Genomic DNA, 24737 nt, shown 5'->3' on the forward strand with positions numbered 1-24737 from the left:
CTGTGCACCTCCTGGGTTAGATGGAGGTCCTGCACTCTGGCCAAGAACCTACGTGAGCGGTCAGACCTGGCTGACTGCTCTTCCCAGGAGATGTCCAGGAAGTTCAGGTCCCCCATGACTACCACATCCTTAGACTTCGCTACCTCTGTGAGCTGACCTAAGAATTCCTGGTCAAATTAGCCCTATAACTTCCCTGAGTGTCACTCCAACCCCCTTCCTCTGCCTGATCTGCTGCTCTGCTTTCTGCTCCCTACTCTGCACTCCTTGCCTGATCTCTTGCTCTGCCTTTTTCTTCCTGTCCTATCTGCTGCTCTCTGCTCTACTGTCTGTCCTCTCCCTGATCTGCAGCATGCCATACATGAAGGCTGCCCATGCTACTTGTGGCACTTATGCTACAGGTTGGTCATTACAGGAATTTACTGCTGATGAATGCAAACGCAATTTTAAATTTAATCCAACACTGAGGAAGTTATTACCAATGAATATTAAGGTCATATCTATTTTTTTATTTAAAGTGTTCATGTCTATACAAAGAAGCTTGAACCCAAAGTTGTTTAGCATCACAAAGTCCGACAAAAAGTCAATAAATACAAAACCAGGCCTACAAATTAGAAGTGGCAGACTACATCCACATGTGCCTCAACTTCAGACCTTGTGAGGTACTCTCACCTCCAATAAAGATTATGGGAGCTTTTTCAGCACCCTGATAATCGAGCCTCCGTGAGGCATCTGAAGGAGGACTCCAGTGGCTAATTTGAGACATCCAAATTTTGAATTATTTTTATCGTACTGTCCTCTTCAACATTGATTTACAAAAAGGCCTCATTAAAAGCTAGATGAAGTTAAAGAATATTTTTCCATTGACTTTAATGTCTTTGCATCAGGATCTGTATCTTTTTTCAATTTAATTTTGCAAAGATTCACCCCTTCTTTCACCAGCTTTCATACTTGCTGTCCGAAGCTGATAGATGAATTATCTTTATAAAAAGCTGTTCTCCACATTTCCAAAATTAAACCTAATCAGAGGACTCATCAGCTTTTTATTTATTTCACAATAAATTAGACTGAAAAGATTCGTACTTGCAGCATTTGTTTCATCATGTATTTTAAAGAGGCAAGGAGAGGCCCATAAACAAAGTGCTATAAAAACTGGTATGCTGTGCTTATAAAATACTCTATTATTCAGCAGGGCTATAAGGGTCTCGGGTTGGTTAGCTGAATAGACTTTAGAATGCTTTATATGTTTTGTGTAGGACACATTATTCAATGTTGCACAAATTGAATATAATCCAAAATTACTTTTGTTTTTATTCATAGAAAAATGACAAGACCATACTGCATCACATGATGTTATCAGTACTGTCCCTGCCTTCCAACTGGTACTCCCCCCACTATTGATTGTCTCTCTAAATACAAGTCAGTTTTTCTTGTTTCACCTGCATGTGCTTGGCAGCTCAGCTCCCTACCCTGCTGCACCTGGCTGAATTTAATTAAAATCACATCTTAAGATCATTAAAAATTCCAAAACTTTCCTACTATAAATATCCTTTAATTTTAAAGCAGATTTAATTAAATCCTTCTCTGGTGCATGTAATAGACAGGGCTTTCTTCTTTGAACCAGATGCCCATGTAGTTGTATTAGAAACCAAACAAGAGGCTGGCAAACCAAGCACAAATTCAGTAATCCAGCAAATGAAAAGCTGTAAAGCTTGTTTTTAGTCTTAAAAATCAGGGTAGTGATGCACTTTTCCAATTCTGTTGGTTGCACATCACTTTTTCTTTCCCTGGCCAATACAAGAAGCTTCAGAAAAGGCAAAAGAGACAGCCATGTTATGGATTTACCTCTGCTCTGAAGCCTGAGGACGAAATGTAATTATAGCCCTTTCACCTATCTAGCTAGCACAACTATGGTTTTTGTTATTCGTGTGGACGTAAAATCCTATTTTTAATTCCTACTAAACTCTCAGCCTTAATAATACAACTTGTGGCAGTGAGTTCCCCAGTTGGTCACTTCAGGAGTCACATCAATCCACTCACAGTGACACACTGGGGGTGCTGTAGTTAGCAGGCTCTACTGCAGTTCAAACATGTTTTATCCCAGTCCCTGCTTTGTGTTTCTGTTACTCGTCCCAACCATATTGCTACTATCCTCAAAGCACAATCAATCTGCCTTTCTAAAAATGATGCAAATTTCTTCTCCAGCAATTTAGCAGCAGAGCTTGGAATAGGAAAAATAAATAAATAAATAAATAAAAATTAAAAAATAATAAAAGCAAGGAAACATTTATCATCCCCTGTCTGCCTGATAGATAAATACTTTCTCCTTTGAACACAGAGAGAGGAATGGGACAAACACTATTTAAAAAGTTAAGTCATGGCACATTCTGGTAAAAAGCTGCTACAATGAACACTTTTTTACTTGTAAATGCCTATTTTTGTATACTACTATTGCTATAATGATTTTAAACCAGAGATAACAAAGTTAGATAGCAAGCTAAATAATTCTAAGCCTCCCCTATTGCTTAATAGAGTTGGTATGAATTGGAAATCCACCTTGATTGACTATTTAAGAGCAAGAAGCTATTCCCATTAAACCAATGTCTACCTAAGGTGCTTGTATACACCACAGAGGTTTAATTTGGTTTACTTCTCCCTAAATTGAAACAGTGGGTTTTTAAAAACACCACTTCAATGTAAACCAAACTGAAACCCCATGGCGTGTACCTGCCTCTCCGGTAGTGGGGGGTGAGGAGTGAGCTGCCGGCAAACCAAACAGTCCCTGAACTGCGGGGGGGGAGGGGAGGGGTGGCAGTGCTTCCCTCTGCAGAGGTAGTGCCCCCCAGGCAACACCTGCCTGCTGGCACCTGGCCCAGGCACCACAGCTGTGAAAGGAAGCACTGGGCCCCCATGCACCTCAGGCAGGCAAGCTCCGGGGAGGAAAAAGTAAATAAAAAGATCAGGCCTGGTGTTGGGTTTTTTTTCTTCAGCAGAGCCTGCCTGCATGAGCTGCAGCTGGGTTCCACAGCCTGAGCTTTGTAGGGCCCAGTGTTTCCGTCTGTGGCTGTTGCACTTTGTTAGGGTAGCAAACTAAAACACCATGGAGGTGTTTTATCTTGCTACGTACCAAAGTCATTTAAAGTGCAATAGGCCACCAAGAGTGTAAACAGCAACGCCATTAAAGTGGTGCAAAAGCATGTAAGTTGCTTTAACGGCTAATTTTGTGGTGTGTACAAAGGCTCCTATGCAATAGGTTAAAGGATGACAGTAAAAATTAAGACCAGGTTTCAGGATATGCCTTGCATAGCTGGATTGAACTCTCCAAGAGCATCTTTTAATTGTTTCTGGGGTCTACCTAATCATGCTTCTAATTAGCTTTTCACGAGGAAAGAAAGAACAACTTGTTTCTATGACAGCAAGGAACAGACAGAAGAAAAAAGAGCCACATCTATATTTAGAAGGATCTCTCACTGAAAAGATTTTGTCCCAGCTTTAAGTGATTTTTTCCAGAGACTACCCAAAATATTCCAAGGAATTAAACCTAAGAAACACCCACATTTTGCTCATGGGTTACATCAGTACCTTGCAAGGGACAGAACAGCCAACTACACACAGCATAAAGTAAAAGAGATTTCAGCCAACATAATTTTTAATGTAGGGACACTGTGTGTGGAGATTGCACATGACAAAATGTGCTGCATTTGTGTTTTCCATCTCCTTCTCAGAGCCAGAATTCTGTTCAGCTTCTTATATTTGGCCCACTTACATTACCTCTCAGTGATCTATGGTGTCACCATTAGATAGAGATTTAAAAAGGAGTTTAATGGGAAAATGCCACCTATGCCCTTCCAGGTGCCTCCTTCTTGCTCTAATCCCTTTGTCACCTGTCAATAGGGAGGTTACTGTTTTCAGTCCACGCTAAAATGATTTGACCTAGACGGCTACACTCCAGCCCCTCCACTGCCCTCCTTTTCCAATTTCTCAGTTTAGCCAGTTTAAAAAAGTGTTCAGAAACCATGACCTAGGCCTTCCCCTCACCCTAGTCATGCTATTGTTTAAAATAATAGATCTGGTATTCCTCATGTTTGCCTTATGAGTCTTGAGGGAGCTCTCAAATCATATTTTCAAACTTCTTTCTGCATACATAAGCTAGAAACTTCATTTCTTTTTAAGGAGAGCCAAGATTCTTAAGTTAGAACATGAATTTGGGAGCTGAGACTTTAAGGAAAAAAAAACAAGTATCATAAGATTTGCCATAAAATTGTGAGAGTTAGAAGCAGAAATTTCTGCCTGTCACAGAGGGTACTACTGTGATGCTCAAGTTGGCACTTCACCTCTGAATTGCCAGTGATGGTCGACCAGGGTGCTACAGCATCCTGGTATGCTGCAAGATCCATTTAAGGATGCTGTGGGGTGCCACACAATATTATCATTGTAAGCTGTGTAAGCAGCTACAGCATGATTCACCAGATAAACCAGAGATTTCAAAGAAGAATACACATTTTGACCTGGTGTGGCCTGAGTTCTTTGCAACGGAGCAATCACTCTATTATACAGGAAGGCTAACAGTCTTCTTTTAAAACTTAGCTACTTAAAGAAGAGGTGGTAGAGGTGGAGGTAGCCACCTTTCATATGATAACATAGTGGCTATAGGTGGACTTCACCAGCAGCAACCCCTGGTCTTCTGTTGGTAACTGAGATTTTTAAAGAAAGCAATGACTAGACTATGACTATATTGACTATGACTATAGACTATGACTATATTGTGTAAAAGAGGCCCAAATCCACTTGGTGTGCCTGAAATACTCTTACAACATTTCTACTGGATCATGCATCCCTTCTGAGATTCAGGGGCAATGTGCCATCCTTGTTTCTGGATGCCAGAAGAGCTTAGGTCTGAACTAGGCATGTACCTACTCATACAATGGCAGTTCTTGGCACATATAGATGCCTATGGAAACTCAGTCAAGTGTTAGGGAGGAGCCTAATGAGGCCGCCAAGAAGGGATTTTGGACTGTGATTTGGACTTAGGAACATAAAATCTGCCTGTCTGGCTTTAGACACTTAAGTCCTTTTACGGATCTGGCCCCAAATCTAGATGTACATGTTAAAAACTGCATAATTATTTTTCAGTGACCCTTCCTCCATTTTAAATTAGTCTTATAAACTACAGGTTTCCAGAGTGATCAACTAAAGCTTGCTGAGTCCCTGCACCACAGTCCTATGAACATGCAAACAGGGCAGAAACATTTGACCATAGGGCTGAGGGCAGCAGGAATACAATTACCTGAAGTTTTTTTAGTCTCTATCTTTATTTGTTCAATAATTGTAACTCTACTGCAGAGCCCAGAGTAGAAATTTTCTGGGGACAAGGCAGTGGAAGAAATGAGAAGCAGAAACACCCTTTCTCCCAGGTAAGTGGAAGTGCAAGAAGTGTAACTGAAGAAGCTGTAGCACCTGGTTTTCCCTAAGGGGGTACCAAAACATACTAAAATAGCATTAGGTACAGTTTGCGGAATGCTACAGGGTAATGCTGGATCTTTCAGGGTTTGTACAGGTCCACAGTGACCCAAAAACGGTGAGTCTATAACACAGTTTGTAGCAATTTTATATAGTAACATATATCAGGACTAATCACTAAATGATTTGGCAAGTATGTTTCCTACCAAGTATACTGGTCACGAGTGAATAGCACATGAATTGCTTATGTCCTCCAGAACTTACGGATTTCTGTTAAGATTCCTTATTGCAGTATCTTATCCTTGCAGACTCTGCTAGGAATGGAGAACCCTGTACTTTCCAATGATATCCAGCACAGCTGATGATCATTAACTTATCTCTAGTCTAGAGAATCATCCTGAAAGACCTCCAGAGGTATAAGTGCCTTTGATTTCACCAGGGATGTGTGTGGAAGGCTTGCTTCATCAGACCCTCATTTAGTTATTCTTATCGAACAGAAGCCTCATTTTATCACCAGGGGATGAAAACAACAAAACAAGGAAAAGACAATAAGCTACCCAACATCTGCAGCATGTGCTCAGGCAGCACACTGTGCCTGAGACTGTTCCAAAACAGAAGGGGGAAAAGCCAAATAAAAAAACTCAGAGACCCCTGGAGAAAGGACTCAATGCAAGATCCAACCAAAAAAAGTACATTTGATATACTAACAGGAAGCCTCATTAAATGATCCGGCATCTCCAGCTTCTCAACCACTCTGGAGACAGTAATGTCCTAGATGTTCTGTGAAAAGCAGCAATACCATCATGTTGGAAGATCTCAAATAATATCTAGTAGGGGAGACACTGTTTAATATTGGGTCTCCCACTGCATCAGTTAGAGTTCACAACTGACATTTGAAAGCCAAAATAAGGCAGAGTTAATTGAATAAAATGGTTGCCTAATCAGAAATTATTAGTATATGAAATACACCGATGTGATGAGAAGCTGGCAAGGTGCCAGTAAAAAGGACAGGTGTTAAATTCTCCTCCTTCTTTATTGTTGTTATCCTCACTCATGCTATGTCCAAAATATACATCTAGCCTCCCTGGAACATGGACTTTGTTTAATTATCCATGTTTCAAATCTCCTCATACATCTTTGGGAGTGATATTAATTAATATATTGCCCATTTGTGCAAAAGGGTTAAGAAAAAAGAAAGGATATTTTTAATGTTTAGTCAGGCCATGTGCTTGGGGAATAAAATGAGCATTTTGGGGGGCTGCAGCTCTTACAACCTGCTTAAGTAGGAGATTGTTATTATTTTTCTTTGGACAATCTGCTGTCTCCCTGTTAAACCCAGAGCCTGGGATGAAGGTGTCTGGCAGATGCTCTTCCAGTTTGTTTAGTTTGCTGTTTTCAAGATATTGTGAAGCATATGTTGGTTAAAATATATATTACACAGCTGGGCTGGAGTACTGAACCACATATACTTCCTAAAGACAAACTTCCACATGTGATTTAAAAACCTCTCCAATTTTCCTGCTACAGTACTTACATGCTAGACTGTACCATTTAGAACACAGCCCAGAATGATGGGTGTTGCGTGGCTGCACTTCAGAGACCACTCAAAGACATCTGCATCATGTGGGACTTTGCCATTACACAACAGTCAGAGGAATTGTACATCAGCACCACATGCCTTGAGAAGATGCGTGCCAGGGCTCTTCCATAGAGCAAAGGTCCATTGGACTGCTTTGGGGAGGGAAGCAGAGCCATAGTTCCATCTTCTTCCCAACATCCTGCTCTTGAGAGGACTTGGGTAGAGTGCAGGGACTGCAGCTCTGTCTGTGGGTCTGGCAAAGTGGAAGGCTAGTTCTATGTAGATTGCAGTTGTTCCTCAAAATTTATTCACCATTCAAAATTATTTACCAATAGTTTATTTTTTGTGCTGCAGCTTGCTCTCTGAATGGTGTTACTGTAATGTGCTTGTTCACGTAAGTCATATGATTTGTTTCTGTTTTGGGATTAGATCAACATAGCTACCATCTTCCCAAAAACACAAACACAAGCTGTTGCTTTGGCTTTGTAATTAAATTTAACAGCAAGGCCATCTAGGGCCCAGGCAGGCATTCATTTAAGTTTGACTTGTATTTGGATATACTACACCACATTTAACAGCCTCTGGCCCATGAGGCAGGCTGTTTTAAACCCTGTATCATAAAACTGTGGTTGACATTAAATAAGTTACCTTAAACGTAGCAAAGGCATCAGAAGCTATGTCAAATGTTGACATTTCCACATATTTGAAGAAGTCCCTGAACTGTTCCGAGAAAAGGATGATTTTGGCAAGTGGTTCATGCCGGATACATTCCCTCAGCATAATTCCACAACGTAAGGCAATATGTGGAGTTTCATATCTAGATACAAAAAGAACACCAAAAGCAGGCAGTTATTTTAAATATAAATGGAAAACCTACTGTATGTAAAATGTTTCTACCACTCTCTCTCACACACACACACATACATGCACACGGCCCAGAACCATCAGTTATTAAGTCAGTCTTCCTGGTTTGGGTTCATATCCAAAAAAGAGATACTATTTATCTACTGTTTACTGTCCATATCTAACAAAAGAGAGATACTATTTGAGATGTATTGTTTAGGTTGCCAATAACTTCCATTCCAGTTCTTTGTCTTTACTAACCAATATGTGACCATGCCATACACTAACCATTTGTGCTGAATTCTTATGATTCACTATAGAACCGTATAAAGATGAGATTGATTCCTTTAAGGCAGCTTGAGTATTGCTATAAAATTCATTACTGAACCATGGAAGGTTTCAAGAGCAAAATAGAACAGGATTTAGGGAAGCAAAAGACCCTCCAGCAAAACCCCCCACAAAAAAACTCCAAAAAACCAACACACTGAACATATGGAATGACTATTAAGTGAACAAACACATACTAACATTAGCTGAATACAACAGATTCCAAAGATATAGAATGGAAACTCTTCTTCAGTGAGCTATGGTATATCAAAATTATCCATCACCATTCAAAGTTTATCAGCACTATTTTTTGTCTACACAATTATTTTCTACCACCAGCCTAAAATAAGACAGAGCACTATTTGTACTGAAAACATGTGAGCCTTTCCAGTTTAACCATCAATGTCCAATCTAAAATAAATCACTGAATTTCTAGAGCAGAAAGAATGACAGCCTTCCAAAGCATCCCAAATCTGCATATTTTAACTTGGTGACTACAGGAACTATTTTAAGGAGAAACAAACTAATGATTCAAAAGACAAGTGAAGTTTCTCTTTCCCAAGTAACTGAAGTCAGTGAAGCACTATTGCTATGGTTTTCAAGGCCATTTGTAATTTTACTGCGCAACTCTCTATCTGGTAAGTGTCCACAGATGTTTTCTGTTAAGTGTTACCTCTAAATCTACTGCATCAGGTCACATTAGTACAAATGCAAATATCCAAACAAAAGAGGCAGAGTCACTCCGTGGAATATGGCCAGGAAATATTTAATCATTGGATAAACAAATTACATTGTTTCCAGCACAATGCACTTCAAAAATGCAAATATCATTGCAGTAGAACCCCCCTCCTCCACACTTTTAGCCAAATGTTTCATTTTCTGGAATTGGGTTGTGTCTTCCAGACTGTTCACATAAGTAAAAGCAAGCTAGGCTGGGTTCCTGGACCATACACAAAGGAGGATCACCAGTTTTCTGGTCACAGCTAGCACTTTCACTGCACATGCAGTTCCTTCACACCCAGAGTGAAACTTAACAAAGAACATGATAAGAACATAAGAATTGCCATTAACTGGGTCAGACCATAGGTCCATATGCCCAGTATCCTGTGTCACGCAGCAGCAGACAGTGGATGCCAAGACAGAGAGTGAACTGGGTATGACCAGGGCTTTCTTCCCCACTGTTCTTGTCCCACTTGCAGCCTCCAGCATTTCAGGTCTAGGAAGTTCCAATTCAGAGGCTGTATTCCTAACTCCCATGCTTAATGGCTGAGGATGCTCCTTTCCTCTGAGAATTTGTCCAACCCCTTTTCTGAATCTGGCTCAACTGTCAGCTTCCACATCTGGTGGAAAGGATTTCCACACTTTAATTACATGTTGTGTGAAAAAACTTCCTTCTGTTGGTTTTAAACTTAGTACCCCCTAGTTTCATTTTGTGATCCCTAGTCCTTGTACTGTGAGAGACAGTAAATAATCAATCCCTATTTACCATTTAGTATTTTGTAAACCCTTATGTTCCCCTGCAAGCATCTCTTTTCTAAAACAGAATAGGCCCAGCTTAGGGGTGGGCAAAGTCTGGCCTGCAGCAAACTCCATTTCCCAGCAGCCCCAGCTCCTGGCCAGTCTCCAAGGAGACCCCGGGAGCTCAGCGGTGTGACAGCGGGGGGCCACAACAGCACTGAACCACAGAGCCAGGGCTCTGCCCCAGCCTGGTCCAGCCCTGTGCTGTCACACCCCTGCACTCCCAGGTTCTCCATGAAGACAATCCAGGAGCTGTGCAGACAGGACGTGGGACCAGGGCTGGGGCTGGGTTCTTGCAGCAGTGACAACGCAGAGCTGTACTATGCTGCCTGCATGCCCTGCCGTGGAACCCATGCTCATTGCAAAAGTGTGTGGGCCCAGGTTGCAACTCTGCCCTGGTCCCTCGCCCCGCTCCCATGCTGCCACCACTGCAAGATCCAGGCTCTGGCCCAGTGGTTCCTGGCCAGTCTCCATTACAGAGCAGGGCTGGGACAGCCAGGCCAGAGCCCCACTTATGCAGCCCCACACTGTCATGGCCCCAGCCCCTGGGGTCTCCATGGAGACCAGCTAGGAGCTAGAGTTGCTGGGATATGGAGCCTGGCAACCAGTTGGATCCATCATTTTGCCCATCCTTGGCCTAGCCTCTTTAGTCTCTTTTCCTATGGAGGCCTCTTCATACCACTAAATCCCCCTTGCTGTCCTTCTCTGTACCTTCTCTAATTTTTCTATATCCTTTTTGAGGTGTGGAGACCAGAACTGGCTTCAGTATTCAAGGTGTGGATGCACCATGGATTTATAAAGGAGCATGATGATAATTTAATTTTTGTTTACAATTCCATTCTTAATAACCCCTAACATTTTGTGTGCCTTTCTGATGGCTGCTGAACACTGAGCTGATGTTTTTAGTGAAGTGTCCACAATAACTCCCAGATCTCTTTCCAGTGTGGTGGTAACAGCTAATGTAGAGTCCAGAACAGAGCAGAAAGAGTAAGCCATTACACTGTGCTTCCTGCTTTATAGACAAAGAAAATGAAGATATTCCTAGTACTGAAGATCTTACAACCTAAACGTCAGACACTACGAATTCTGGATGCACTGGAAACCCAAAGAAGAAACTAATTTTAATTTAATATCTATAGCCCAGTTTTGTGGGTACTTTAAGAAGTGAGTTGAAGAGTTATCGTGATGCACTGGGAATTCAGTCAATGGGGTGTACATAGAAGACGCAGAGATAGGAGTGGAGAGGAAGAACCCATCAGGGCATCAATCCTGGAGAGGACAAAAGACTACTGACAAACTGCTCTGCCTCCTTTAAGTTCTACATTGACCTTTAAAATCCGGTCTTCTATCACTGAAGTCAGTTGGGATTTTTGCTAATGACTTAGCACAAAATCAACCTCTAGCAATGCCAACTTGTAAAAGGCTACCTGGAGATAGCAATGAAGCATAGCACAGAAACATGTATGGCAAGATGCCCTTAGGATATTTAACATTTCTATTTCCTTTAGGTATCTCAGGGCACAGAATGCCACCTTAGGATATGAAGTGAAATCCTCTGTAGTAGCTCTGAACCACAGAAGAACAAGTTATTTTAAGTCAAAGGGAACCGAATTTGTTACTCATTTGACACTCTTGAGAGCAACAGATTTAAATCAGTGATTAATCTGGCCCAGGGATATTAGCTACTATATATACCAAAGGCTCCATTCTTTTGAAGTCCTTTTTACACACCACAAATCACACTGGGCTTTCATACAGGAAAAATAAGAGGCCATTAAAAGTGAGTCCCTTTGGCAGCAGGAAAGTCAATTAACCTACAAAAAAAGTAGGTAAGCAATGAACCATTTGCTAAAGTTTTTTGTGAAGCTGAGAGCTTGGGAGGGAATAGCTGAGAAGTTAAATAGGAACCAAAAGGTAAGAGCAATGATCTCAAGCTGGCAGTGCCACTGGAGTATTTTTCAGGGAATACTGGGAGAGATATCTGATTCTGGATTCTTCCTACTTAACAACAGAACTTGGATCCAGTGAAAAAGTGACCTTTTGTTGAAACTTCTGGGAACTGTCAGGCAGCTGTGGAAATTTTACATTCAATAGCATTCAAAAAATGGCAAACCTCCCTGATAATCCCGTGCTGTTTATTCCACAATCTGTGTATAAAAGCATTAATTTTATTTTAAAAGTAAATCAATGAGCATTAATGTAAAATACTAGGCTTAGCATCCTATGTTTAAATAAGAGAGGCAGTCACATTCAGAAGAAGAACAGGAAACAGCCATTTTTGCCCATTTTGTTTCAGTTTTCTTTTCTCTCTAAAATGAAATTTACATTGAGGGATTCTATTCATTGGAAGATTCATGATGAAGAAATAAAAGCAATAAAAGTAACTGCAGGGCCAAGTGCTCAAAATCAGGTGCCTAAAATTAAGCCTGAGGTCCTAACATTGTGATTCAAAGTACATGGGCACAGCAGTCTGCCTGCATGCAACAAACTCCAGGTTTGGCCCTTGCTCCAGTTTTAGGCACATATGGTAAATGATGGATTTAGTCAATCTTGTGTCTGGATTCCATGCAGGCAGGTGCCTTTGTGTTCACTCAAATACATCTGCAAATGGTTTAGGTACTTGATTAAGCTCCCTTATTTAAAAATAAATTACAATATTCTATACCAATCACCCAAATCTTGCAGTAGTATTGTAGGAGTAAGTGTTTTGGATTATTACATAGAATTCTGTAACAGTGTCTAATAATATTCTCCAGTATTTGGGTATATTAATATTTTGGCACAGTTCACCTGTTGTATAGTGCCACTCCTATTGATAATACAAATTATATGTCTATACTTTCATATTAATAAAATGAAATAAAATCTTATTACCAGAATCCAAAAAAAATCCAAAATATTTTACAATTTTAAATAAAAATGGATCATGTGGTACAGACATACAAGGCACTGTCCCAAACAAAAATGAAAGGAAAGAAGGTAGAAATCAAAACAAACAAACAATCCCTCCAAAACTAAGAAAAAATAATGCAGGCTTGTCAAGAGAACCCACCCAAACATGAGATAATATTTAGTTTGACTTAAAATCAGTAGAAAGTTGTTCTGAAATGTTTATAAGCAGTGATTAAATGAGCCATCATTGTCAGGTGACACAGTTCACCATCACATGACATGTTTAGTATCGAGAGAGATGTGGTCTGAACACTGACATTTGATCAGTACAAAGAAGCAGCTGCCACGACCATTTCTCTAGCAAGCCGACCAGCATTCTTTTGAAGAATCTGGTGACTCAGATTAATAGCTTTGAAACTCAGACATGTTTGATGGCTAAGAATTGCTTACATTTAATTAATACATGCAATTTGTTAAGATCAATGATGGCCCAGGTTCTGTATTTTTAATAAAAAAAAAAAAACAGGTTCAGTCCTGTTCTTTCTGAAGTCAATAGCAGTTTGCTACTAAGTTCAACAAGATCAGGAGCAAACTCAGTTTGCTAAATCTTAAAACCTTAAAATCTTTATACCTTTCAGTATAAAACCAAATTCCCTAGGTTCTGGTCTTTTTTTAAAAAGAAAGACCTGTGAGACTGAATGCAAACCCTGAAGTATTTTAAAAACTAGAAAGAATTAGTTAGCTGCATCAGTTTGAAGGCAGACAGAAGGCAGGGTAGATTTGCACCTTACAGACTAACTAAATCAGAGATTGATATATGTATCATAAGCTTTCATGAGCTCAAGCTCACTTCCTCAGATGCTGTAAAAGGACACACACACACAGAGCAGTGTATACAATGGAGAGAGTGATGTGAATACAAAAAGGCAGGAAAGGCAGGAGGGAGAAGAGGAAGCAATCTGAAGCATGGGTTCCTACAATGCAATCAGGGCAGATTTGGGGGGGGGCATTGCAGCGCTGCAACTGCACCACCCTTTGATTCCTACTCCACCCAGATTTTAAAAACCAACGGCCTGGAAGCTGTAGCATGCAGCAACATTTCTATGTAGGCAGTGCCAAGAGAGTCAATTGACTTCATGGCTCATTGTCATTTCCCTGATTCTTGCTAATTTCTCTCCACCCCACAGATGCTAATGACCCTCTATCTTCTTTAGTGGACTTGACTTTCTAATCTTCAAAATATTCTTTCTTCTGCAAATTTTGCTGGCCATTAGCCATCCCTGGTAACGTCTCTTCTATTTCACAACCCTGCAGACTACTTTTAGCTCTAGCTAAAAACCTTAATTCAGGTTAGGTGGTCATATTAACTCAGGTATAGAAGTGACTGACAGTGAAGTACTAGAGGCACTGTCAAGATGCTCAAGGCTAGATTATGTTTTGTGAATCTGAATAAAAGAAGTACATTTAACTATAATGACTACAGGACAAATGACATGGTATCTTTCAACTATCTTCTCCCTGGTTTGTTGTGATTTTTTTAAAACTGATATACAATCTAGCAAATTAGTCACATTTCAATAGTTCTATTTGCTTTTTTTCCTTTGATTGTAACTGAATAATATAGGGCTAGCCCCCTAGCAAAGCATCTAGTTTCCCTTTAACTGGAAAAAAGTGTATTGTGTAATGTAATGATCCAGCACACCATATTCACTGCCCCCTCTTCTAAAATCTAGATCTGCCCATGGATACAATTTCAAAACTGTAGCCATTCATATCAACAAAGCCAGACTCAGAACTCATACCAACCTCCCACAATACCAAACCTGGAACAAGGACAACAGAATTCCTCTGGTTGTCACCCATAGCCCCCAGCTTGAACAGCTTATATCATCATTAATGACCTCCTAGCCCTCCTGGAAAACGATGACCATCTCAAGGTAGTCATGGGGAACAAACCTGTCCCGATTTACAGACAGTCCCCCCTCAACCCCAAAAGGCATCTGTCAAGTAACAGCCTATTTAAGTCAGAATCTCAGTGAGACACCAGGGCAACAGACCAAGATGCCAGCTGTGCTCCCTCATTAATACATCATCACTGGGCTGAATAACATGAGTTATAAATCTGAGGTTCATTCACCTGCACCCTCTACCAATATCATGTATACCATCACCTGCTTACAGTGCCTCACAGTTGTCTACATTGGGCAGCCAAGGTAATCCTATGTGTAAGAATGGATGAACACCAATTCTGTTCAGAAAAACATAAATGTCTATGGTAGAACACTTTGACCTCCTGGACTCTCCAGTGCTGACATCAAGGTAGCTGCTCTTAAGTAGTAAAACTTTAAAAAACAACTTGAATGGGAAACTGTGGAACAAGAAATGATCCACAAACTGGATTGTGTTCAGTGTATAAGGGGGGGTGCATCAGGATCTGGAAGATAGTTGCTCACATGGCTCCCTAAGGGATAACTAGGTCTAATGGCCACAAACTTCTAGAAGGCCAATTCAGACTCGATACAAGGAAAAACTTCTTTTCAGTCTAAGTATCCAAGGTCTGGAACAAAGTCCCTCCAGAAATGGTGCAAGCACCTACTCTGGACTTATTCAAAAGGTGTTTGGATACTTATTTTGCTGGGATCATTTGATCCCTGCAGGCTTACTGCCTCTGGCTGGGGAACTGGACATGACCTCAAGACATCCCTTCCAAGCCCTAATGTCTATGAAATCTGTGAAGTATGGTTTACACAGGGACTATAGATTCTTACCCATTATCTCAATTTGCTTCTGTGACCCCTTTGTTCCTCTGGGTTTACTTCCCTATTTGCCTCGCCCAGCATTGCTTCCTTTTTCCACCTCCCCTCCTCTACTTCCTGTCTTTCGTTTCGTAGTTTCATAGTTTGTAGGGTTGGAAGGGACCTGAGCAGATCATCAAGTCCAACCCCCTGCCTTGGCAGGAAAAAGTACTGGGGTCAAACAACCCCAGCAAGGTGTTCATCTAGCCTTGTCTTAAAGAACCCCAGAGTAGGAGCCAGCACCACTTCACTTGGAAGTTGGTTCCAGATCCTAGCCGCCCTGACAGTGAAGTAGCACCTCATGATGTCTAGTCTGAATCTACCCTCTGCCAGCTTGTAACTGTTATTTCTAGTCAAGAGCAATTTGTATTTATATCAGGCTCTCCATTTTATACACTGCCCTGTGTGCATCCTTTAACAGCATCTAACGAGGTAAGGTTGAGCTTATGAACGTTTATGCTAGATGGATCTGATTTAGTTAACCCAGGGGCAGGCAATTATTTCGGGAGGAGGGCCACTTACTGAGTTTTCACAAGCCATCAAGGGCCACATGACAGGCAGCCCAGGGGCAGATAAATATTAATTTTCTAAATTTTTTAGGGGCCCCATGGGCCAGATAGAGTGGCCCGGTGGGCTGCATTTGGTCCGTGGGCCACATTTTGCCCGCTCCTGAGTTAGCCCATACGATGCAAATCTACCCTGCCTTCCGTCTTAAAAAATTAGAAGTCAATTAAAAAACCCCAGATGTATTACTACCTGTTAAAATCTCATGATTCTTGTATGCTTTCTGGTAGGAGTACTGCTATTATATGTAAAGTGGCGTTGTTATACCTAACCACATATGTCACTATATGTGGTTATTACTTTCCTCCAGATCAAGCCCAAGCCTCTTGTTGGACAGTGATCTTTATTCTCCCTCCCTCAGTGAAAGTTGCTGAAAGGGTGATCAAAAATCAGTAGCTTTAAGGCATGGAAAAGTCCAGATTCTCACTAAAGAGGGAAGGATTCGTGGTCAAGCAAAGTAAGACAGAAGCGTCAAGGAAGTTTGGTCCTGAACTCACGCAAGCCTAAGCATCTATACAGTCAACATCTCCTCTGTGGTGCTGCCTAGTTCCTTTCCTTAATGGCAACGCTCACGTTGGGTGCCTATGAGCTATATCTGAGCTTTAGCCTCCTCTGTGAGGTAAAACCACTGAAAAAAGTCAATGCTAACAAAAACAGCATTAACTTCTCTATCAATTTCTATGTTGTTCCAAGGGGCTGAGGAGCAGAAACCCCTGAAGGAATCTCAGCAGCTGTTTAACTGCACCCAGTAATGCTACACAAAAATTTAAGGCAGAAAGCAGTAGATACACTGAAAAATGGAGAAGCAGTCAGAAGGCAAATTATCCCTGTGGGGAATCTGGATAAGAAATCTTGACCAAATAAATAATTCACGTACTGAAATGCTTTCAAGTATACATTTAAATAACAGCAAGGCAACAAAGGCCAAAACATCTGGAATTAGCCCAAGTGCTACTCCAATCCCCTTCCTCTGCCAGATCTGTTGCTCTGCTTCCTGCAACATGCTCTCTGCCTGATCTCTAGCCTTGCCTTCTACTTCCAACCCTGTCTATTGCTCTACTGTTTGTTCCTTCCCTAACTGACTGCAGGCCACAAACAGAGGCTGTGCTGCCTGTGCCACAGGTTGGCCATCCCTGTTTCAGTCAATCCTGCTTAATGGAAATCACATCCACATTAACACACACACTCACCCTTTTAGGAGCATAAATAGGATATGGGGATGGGCACTAATGTATTCCACAGTAGGGCTTCGAGTGCCAATTTGTCGTCTCAAGATGTTGTTAAATATCTGGGACACATCCTTTTTGCCCTGTTAAAGAAACAAAACATATTTGCAGGTGTGGAAACAAAGATAGTGAATAATATGTGAATACGTTTCTTCATTTAGAATGGGAAGAGTAATAAATAAAATGAAACAAGTCAACAAAATGCTCTTGCTATTATTTCTTTGCTGTGGATCTCCCAAACTATTTTCAATGGTATGTCCTTGATTTTGCCCATTTGTTTGCTTTGGATATTTCTATTTTCCTTCATTTACATTTTTGGCAATAGGGAGGTGAATGGCTTCCTCGTTCTAAAGACCAAAGCTTTGGTTCTGTTAATTGGAAATGCTGGAAGGTGATAACAGCCTCAAGTCCAAGCATCACTTATCAGTAATGCACAGCCCTCTCCCTTCCCACAAAACTAAGTCCTTATGGTAGTGATAAAACCAAGATCTATCTGGGACAAGGCCTGATCTTTGATTGTTCAGTCAGACTAGCCATTTTTTCCATTTAAATAATAACTTAAAACCTCACCCTGTTTTCTTAAAAGAACTGTTTTCAGAACTAAATTCCAATCCCCAGTATACAGAGAAGCATTTTAAGTATTAAAGAGTAGGACTTATCCCTTCAAGATTTTTTCTTTTTTTAATATAAAGTGTAATATGAGTGTTGTTATTGTCCTCTATACTATTTTTGATGTGGTTGCTCTATTCACCCCAAATTAGGTGGGGAAGCTCCAGAACTTTGCTGATACCGTCTCCATTTCCCCCTCCATTTACTTTCCACATGCACATGTTCAGAACCATATACTGCAGCAATCATCATTTACTTGAAATGTTTTGAAGAGGCCCTTCTAAGCCAGTCCTTCATTAACAAGAGGTTGCTGTTGCATGACTTATTCTAAGTTCCTCCCTGCCCATGAGAAAGAAAGCTTTGTGAAATTCCTGGAGGGGAAAGAGCACTGTATTAAAATGTCTGGTAACCAAGGAGCAAGGTAAATAGTGGGTCATCATGTACAGTACAAGCTACAGGGAAATGTATAATCTCTATAAATGTATAAATGCAAATTGAGGAGGACAAACATTATTTGACTAGGCAGATATTGGGTTTTACAGAGAGGAGAAATTCCCTAGCTTCACCCCTACAAATAAATCACTTCCAAAAAAGACAGAGTATTTTGCCTTTCTAGGTACTCCAGCTCAACTGGCTTAGAGGGTAAAAGACCAAAAGAATCAAATTACTGAGCTGGCCCATCTGCTCTTGACAGTTGGATATTCCTCTAACAGAGCCAATTTCTCTACAAAAGTCTCCTGCTTCTCCAACTCCCACTACTTATATATGGAATACCCTTTCCCCAGTATCCACAGCAGTTAGTTTGAAATGAAAATTATCCAGAAGAGCTGTTGACAAGGGGAGACAACAATGGCCAGAAATGATTATATCTCCCTAAACACAAGATTTTGCAGGATTTCACACACCCTCTGGGACTATTTTGCCCTTGTGTCTTGATTCCCAACAATATCATGCCACTGTATGCAGCACAGGGCCCAGACATGAAAGTAAGGTTGAATAGACCAGGGAAAATAGAAATGAGGCCTATCCCGAAAGACAACAAATCCTGAGTCACCCCCTCTTCACCAGTCAGGTTCCTTCAACATGGGGTATATTATTGAGTTCATTAAAATAAAAGAGTTAGACTAACATAAGTGCCTGGCAAGCCATCTCAATAAACCAGTAGGCCCTCTTCAGTCTTGCACTCCACTGTGTTCAAATGTCAGAGAGAAACCATGTATATATACTGGTGGCAGTGACAGCCTGAAAGAAGTCTCAAACTTTTAAAATTTCCCATTCTAGATAAGAACAGAATGGAGACCCAGAAAAAGGCGATATACAAAATCCTGACATCACCATCACAGGGTGTCTGGCAAACACACTTAGGCTAAGAAGTGGGCCACAGGTTTACCCTGGATCTGAATGTTTCAGGCTTGCATCAAAACAGGCACAGGATGCAAGACAATCATTTACACATGCAGCTTCAACGGCAATTAACTCAGATTAGTTGGCCCACCCCCACCACACACACACACACTTTATGTACTTCATAGGTACTTAATGTGGGACAATGGACTTGTACATCTGTAGGATCCCAGAATAAAAGCGTCTCTCAGGAGAAATCTGACATCTGTCTTGAGTCTAAAGGAACAATACTCACAGAATTAGTTTATTAAAGGATTCTGCAAACATCAGCCACATATTAAATTTTGGAAGCCTCTTCATACCTAAACATTAACAAAGGAGTAGCAGAACAAAGTTATATCAACCACCAAATACCTGATTCACTGCTGTGACATGTTCTACAATGACACATCTCTTGGAAATTAAAGGTGGACAACTCATAAAAATGTAAGCTAACACAAGTTTGAAATGAATCTCTGGAAACTATAATGCAAGATTTTTTTATAGTCAAAAACGAAAAATGCAAAATTTAGTGAAAATGTACTAGCAGTGGACAGAGACACATAATAGATCTGAGCAAGAAAGACTCAGAGGAACTTGTTACATGGATTATAACTGATCAAATTCCTATGTCAGAAGAACAGTTTAATCACAGACCTACTAGCTATTCTACCCCCTTTCTTAATGAACTATTCATAGTTTGTAACCTATTTTGTTTTATGGTCAGTTAATACCACAAGGTATATGAATTTGCAATTTGTACACACACTTCAATTCTTCAGAGTTTTTGTAGCTATTGGCCAAGTCACAGTGTTGATAATATCAAGTTCCTAAAGTTCAGATGTGTTTGGATTCATGATTACTACTCATGGGATATGAATCTGGCAGTCTGGTTTGGGTTCATCTCCAGTGTTGTACAAGAGCATCAATCCTCAAAAAGCCACACTTCAAAAGGTGACTTGATCCCACTGTACAAGCACTGTAAAACAAAGAAACGATGTTTGCACACTGAAAGCTAAGGAAATTGTTCAGTCACTCAGTTACCCTTACATGGCAATTGGAAAACAGTAAAATAATGGTCCAAATGCAGCCAAGAAACCTGAGCAACTCAAAAATTATGAAAACCTGAAGAGGCAGAGTCCAGATACTGTTACTAATGTCCTTTTCAAGGACATTTCACTGCTGCAGTATACATTTCATTCTCCTTCCTTTGTCTAGAAAGAACACTGGTGGCAAAACTAAGGGTTTTCCTATGTTTGTATACCTTTGTCATGGAAAAGGCTACATTTACAAGTTTATTATTATTATGAATAGAACTTTAAATACCTATATGACTGGTTAGTGCATAGTTTACTTATTGGAGGTTCAGCCTGGAAGACTGAAAGATGGAGTAATAAGCTATGGAATATCTGACATAAGCTATACCTCCAATATAACTAGGGACCTACCAAATTCATGGCAGGAGTTGCCTGCACAGCAGCTCCTTTAATCTTAAAGGTTCCCCTGTGCACTCCCCACTGCTGTTGGTGGAAGGGTCCCACTGCTTGTTGCTTGCTTTTGATCAGTGGGGAGACAAAAACTGCAATTTGAAATATGGCACCATTTTTGCCACTTGCCACTGACTGGCTGAGGGACTGACTGTATGTTGTTGACCAGCTGGGAGGCAAAAACAGCACCATATTTAAAACTGTGGTTTTTGCCTCCCTCCTGATCAGGAATAGGCGGAGGGGCAGGGGATGCATGCAGCAGAGCTCGCCTAGGCGGTGCGGTCTGTGGCTGCCCCTGTGGTGTGGAGCTGAGCCTTGCCCAGGGCAGCCAGTGACATGCTCCAGCCTGCGCCTGGAGGTGCCTGCTCATCATGTAGGGTGGGCAAAGTAGGTGGAAGGCAGTTGGAAGCTGGAGCCCTGTGCACTGGGACAGGAGCTGCCCAGCTGAAGCTTCCTCCCAGCCTGGAGCAGCGAAGCAGGAGAAGGAGCCACTGCTGGAGGTGGCAAGAGAAGCGGAGCAACATTGGGTACCTGCAGCACCACTGGGAGCAGTCCTGCCGTAAGTATGTGCACTGGTTGGGCCTGGCTGGTGAGCTTAGGCTAGGGCTGCCCCACGCGGGGCTCAGCTCCATGCACAGCATCACAGGGCAGCCACAGACTGGGCCCCATCTCCTCTCCCCCTACTCCTGATCAGGAAGGCAAAAACTACGGTTTTAAATATAGTGCTGTTTTTGCCTCCTGGCCAGTCAACAACTTACAATGGAGCTGCCAGGGCCCCATAGCCAATCAGCGGCAAGCAACAAAAATGGCACCATATTTAGAACTGTAGTTTTTGCCTCCCTGCTGATCAAGAGCAAATGGTGAGCAGCGGGGTCCCTCCACCAAATCAGCGGTGGGGAATGCACAGGTAAGATAGAATATAAGCTACCCAAGGAGATATAAAGCTACACAGAACATCATGCTTTAAAAGCACCAGTCATTCTAAAATGGGAAAAGCTGGTTATGGTGGTTTCTTTTTTCTACTTCTCAAAACTGTTGGATAATTTTTTCTAATCCAAACCTTGGGGCATTTAGCAGGTGCAACAAAAAGTTAGAGAAAACAACTGAAAAAGCAACTGAAAAGACTTGAATAAATTTTACAGTTAAACCCCCCCCCCAATAAAACTCCTCTCTCAATTCAGGAACAGCACAAAAATCAAGAAATATGCACTGACAATGCAACATCTAAAATTAAAAGATAAATTCAAAGAATCTGTCCTTAGAACATAAATCTGCCAAAGCTTTGCCATTAATTTTGCAGAATGCCCATGAACTCTCACTGAACTATAATGATAATGATAAAGAGGACATTTTTTCATATTTTCCAGTGAAATGGCACAAGAACACTTTTTCTTGGGGGTGGGGGGGAGAGTTTAATACAATATTTCAGTGGGACCTCGGGATTACAGCTATAGAGAATACCAGGTTTCACAGAGCAGAAAATATATGTTCTCTCTTTTGATTCATTTTTAAAGGAGAAAAATAAAAATACAAGTGGTTCCATTAAATGAAGGAAAATTCCCCACAGTAAAATTACTCATGCAAAGGATGACTGTCATGGGACTGCCCTAGGAAAACAGAAAAAAGCAAGATGCTCCCCTAGAATTCTGAGGCTCCCTTTAATTAGTTTTCAGGCTTCATACAATAGAGAACTGGAAGCCTGGAATTCCCGAGTTCTTACCCTGCCCAGAGGCACTCAGTTTTTTCACTGGAATCACTATAAAGAGTCTGAACAAGTCCAGCATCTTGTCTTAGATAGTGGCTGTATAGGTAGTGCAAGAAATGCTGTTGTGTGCAATTCTAGAACAAGTTGTCTTCGGTAAAATTTCCTTCCAACTTCCATCAGTCAGAGATCATGTCAGAGGGTTTTTATCAATTCTAAATTACTGAAATTTTTTTAAGGTTCATTCTCCATATAAGCATCAATGTTTTTTTAATTCTTCCAAGTCCTTACCCTTAACGATAAAGAGTAACAGTAAGTTCCACATCCTAACTGTGTATTGTAAATTTCCCTATTTCACCCATATTAATTTTCCATAGTTTATTGTTCAAAAGGGTGATAGATGGAGGCAATTCACTTCACCCGGTCTGTTAAAAGTCCAGCCATACCTAGGTGACCTATTGGTCTACAGCATGACTAAGACACACCAGTTTCTGTAGCCAAAGGTAGATGTGGAAGTGATATAGTTAGCATCACACATCCAGCTGCCTTTGATGTCCCTTACAGAATGACCAGGAAGTCCTCAATGGGGCCTCCCTGCAGAGCGAGTCAAGGACCCAGGCTTGAACTCAAACTTCTGAACCCAGAACAAGACATTTCATCTACTATGCTGCATCTGGTCTGTTACACCACTAATTATTGTGTACATGTCTGTTATCATATTTACTTGGATACCACACACTCATTTCCTAAAAATCAGCCCTCCAAAACTGGGGTACATGTCTTAAGCAAGGAAGCTGATCTCTGCACTTAAAAATGAAAGTGAAGCATGTTATGCCCATCATGTAATGGCTCCTTGTTATGGCTGCAATACTTCTCTCCCTGGCCAGGAGGGAGGAGTAGTGTGCACCCTTCAGAGTCATGGTTAGTTTTAACCCCGTCACAGCCACTGCTGAACTAGCCATAGCCTTTGGCTAAACAGCTAAAAACTGCTGCCAATTCAACAGCAGCTATGACAGGATTGAAAGTGTAATTCTGAAGTTGCAACTAGATGTTAAGTGATGCTGAGAGATGGAATCTGGCCCACAGTCTAGGGCCAGCATGCAGTCATGTTAAGCCTAAGTATGATTCTGGAAAAATCTTCATTTTCCTTCATTCTGCCTTCCCATAACAAGGCATGCATCTTATTTAGAGGCATGTGAGGTGCAAGTAAACATGCTATGTCCCCCTGTTAACCAAGCCATCCCCACCTGTACAGTATCTTTTCCTTAGGAAGCTTTTTCTGCTAAACATTTTTGTTCCCTGTCTCTCTGAATCCAAAATGCTCGGTCCTTTTTGATACAGGAAACCATAGATGAACATCTTTCCATGATAAGGGTGTACCACCAAAACATACAGTGACAAGAAATTTTATGTTATGTTTTCATTTTGTTGCCCCATGCATTTCAATGTTTCTTTGTTCCCTTTTTTGACAGTGAAGGGAGTTACACCAATGAGGATTCCAATTAATTAATTTAAAGAGAACCTATGTACCAGCTTGTTGATCAATATAGATTTCATAGACATTAGGGCTGGAAGGGACCTCGGGAGATCATCGAGTCCAGCCCCCTGCCCAAAGGGCAGGAAGTCAGCTGGGGTCAACTATGCAACTACTTGTATAGCAACAGAGGAATCCTCTGTCTTTCAGCATTTCTGACACAGAGTGCATATCTCTTCCAAATCTCCACCACACAAATCAATTAAATTTTAGGGAAATTCAAGCTTTGTCTTTTAGGTTAACCTTGAGGTTGACAGTAACTTAAGTTCCTAACTCACTGACCATTTGTCTACACCAAAAACTCTTGGCTTGACCCTTGGTAGCACTGCAGGATAACCATGGAAACTGATGAACTCCAGCATCTGAGAATAAGCCTTCAAGCCTGAGATCTGCACTTTGTTAAGAAGTTACCTGGCCTACGGATGGCTCCAACCGAGGGGTGTACTGATAGAGATTTTTGGGGCCAATAGTGATAGCTGATTTTTAAGCAGGCATATTGGTCGATATCAATCCAATTTCCGATACATAGCCCTTCAGCTTGAAAAGCTGCATCCAGCTAGTAAGTTTGGTATGGTAGAAGGGGAGGGAAGGGGTGTGGTGGGGGGGGGGGGGGGGCACCAGATAAGGACCCCTGTGATGAGGGACGGAATGGGCCTGGGGCAGTTGCTGACCAGCTGGGGCAGGGAGGGGCACGAGACAGAGCCACTTGAGGTGTGTGCCCCCTGGATCTGTGCAGCACAGGGTGGGCTGCAGCTGCAGACATGGACTGGGGCCAGGGAGAGCACAGGACAGAGGCACGGTTTGTCAGAGGGGGGCGCAGC

At 41.4% G+C, this 24737-nt stretch overlaps 1 protein-coding gene across 9 annotated transcripts in view; it reads right to left on the reverse strand.

The window, feature by feature from the left end:
- Positions 1-24737, reverse strand: part of CAB39L (calcium binding protein 39 like) — a 112190-nt gene that overhangs the window by 16064 nt on the left and 71389 nt on the right. For all 9 annotated transcript variants that reach the window (XM_019529954.1, XM_019529959.1, XM_019529956.1 and 6 more), the window contains 2 exons: positions 17166-17284; positions 7685-7853 (listed from right to left, as the gene is read on the reverse strand). In XM_019529954.1, coding sequence (XP_019385499.1) covers positions 7685-7853; positions 17166-17284 — 288 coding nt within the window. The remainder of the gene's footprint in view (positions 1-7684; positions 7854-17165; positions 17285-24737) is intronic.

The sequence above is a fragment of the Crocodylus porosus genome, unplaced genomic scaffold (genome assembly GCF_001723895.1).
Source record: "Crocodylus porosus isolate Cpor-Errol unplaced genomic scaffold, CroPor_comp1, whole genome shotgun sequence".
NCBI classification, from domain to species: Eukaryota; Metazoa; Chordata; order Crocodylia; family Crocodylidae; genus Crocodylus; species Crocodylus porosus.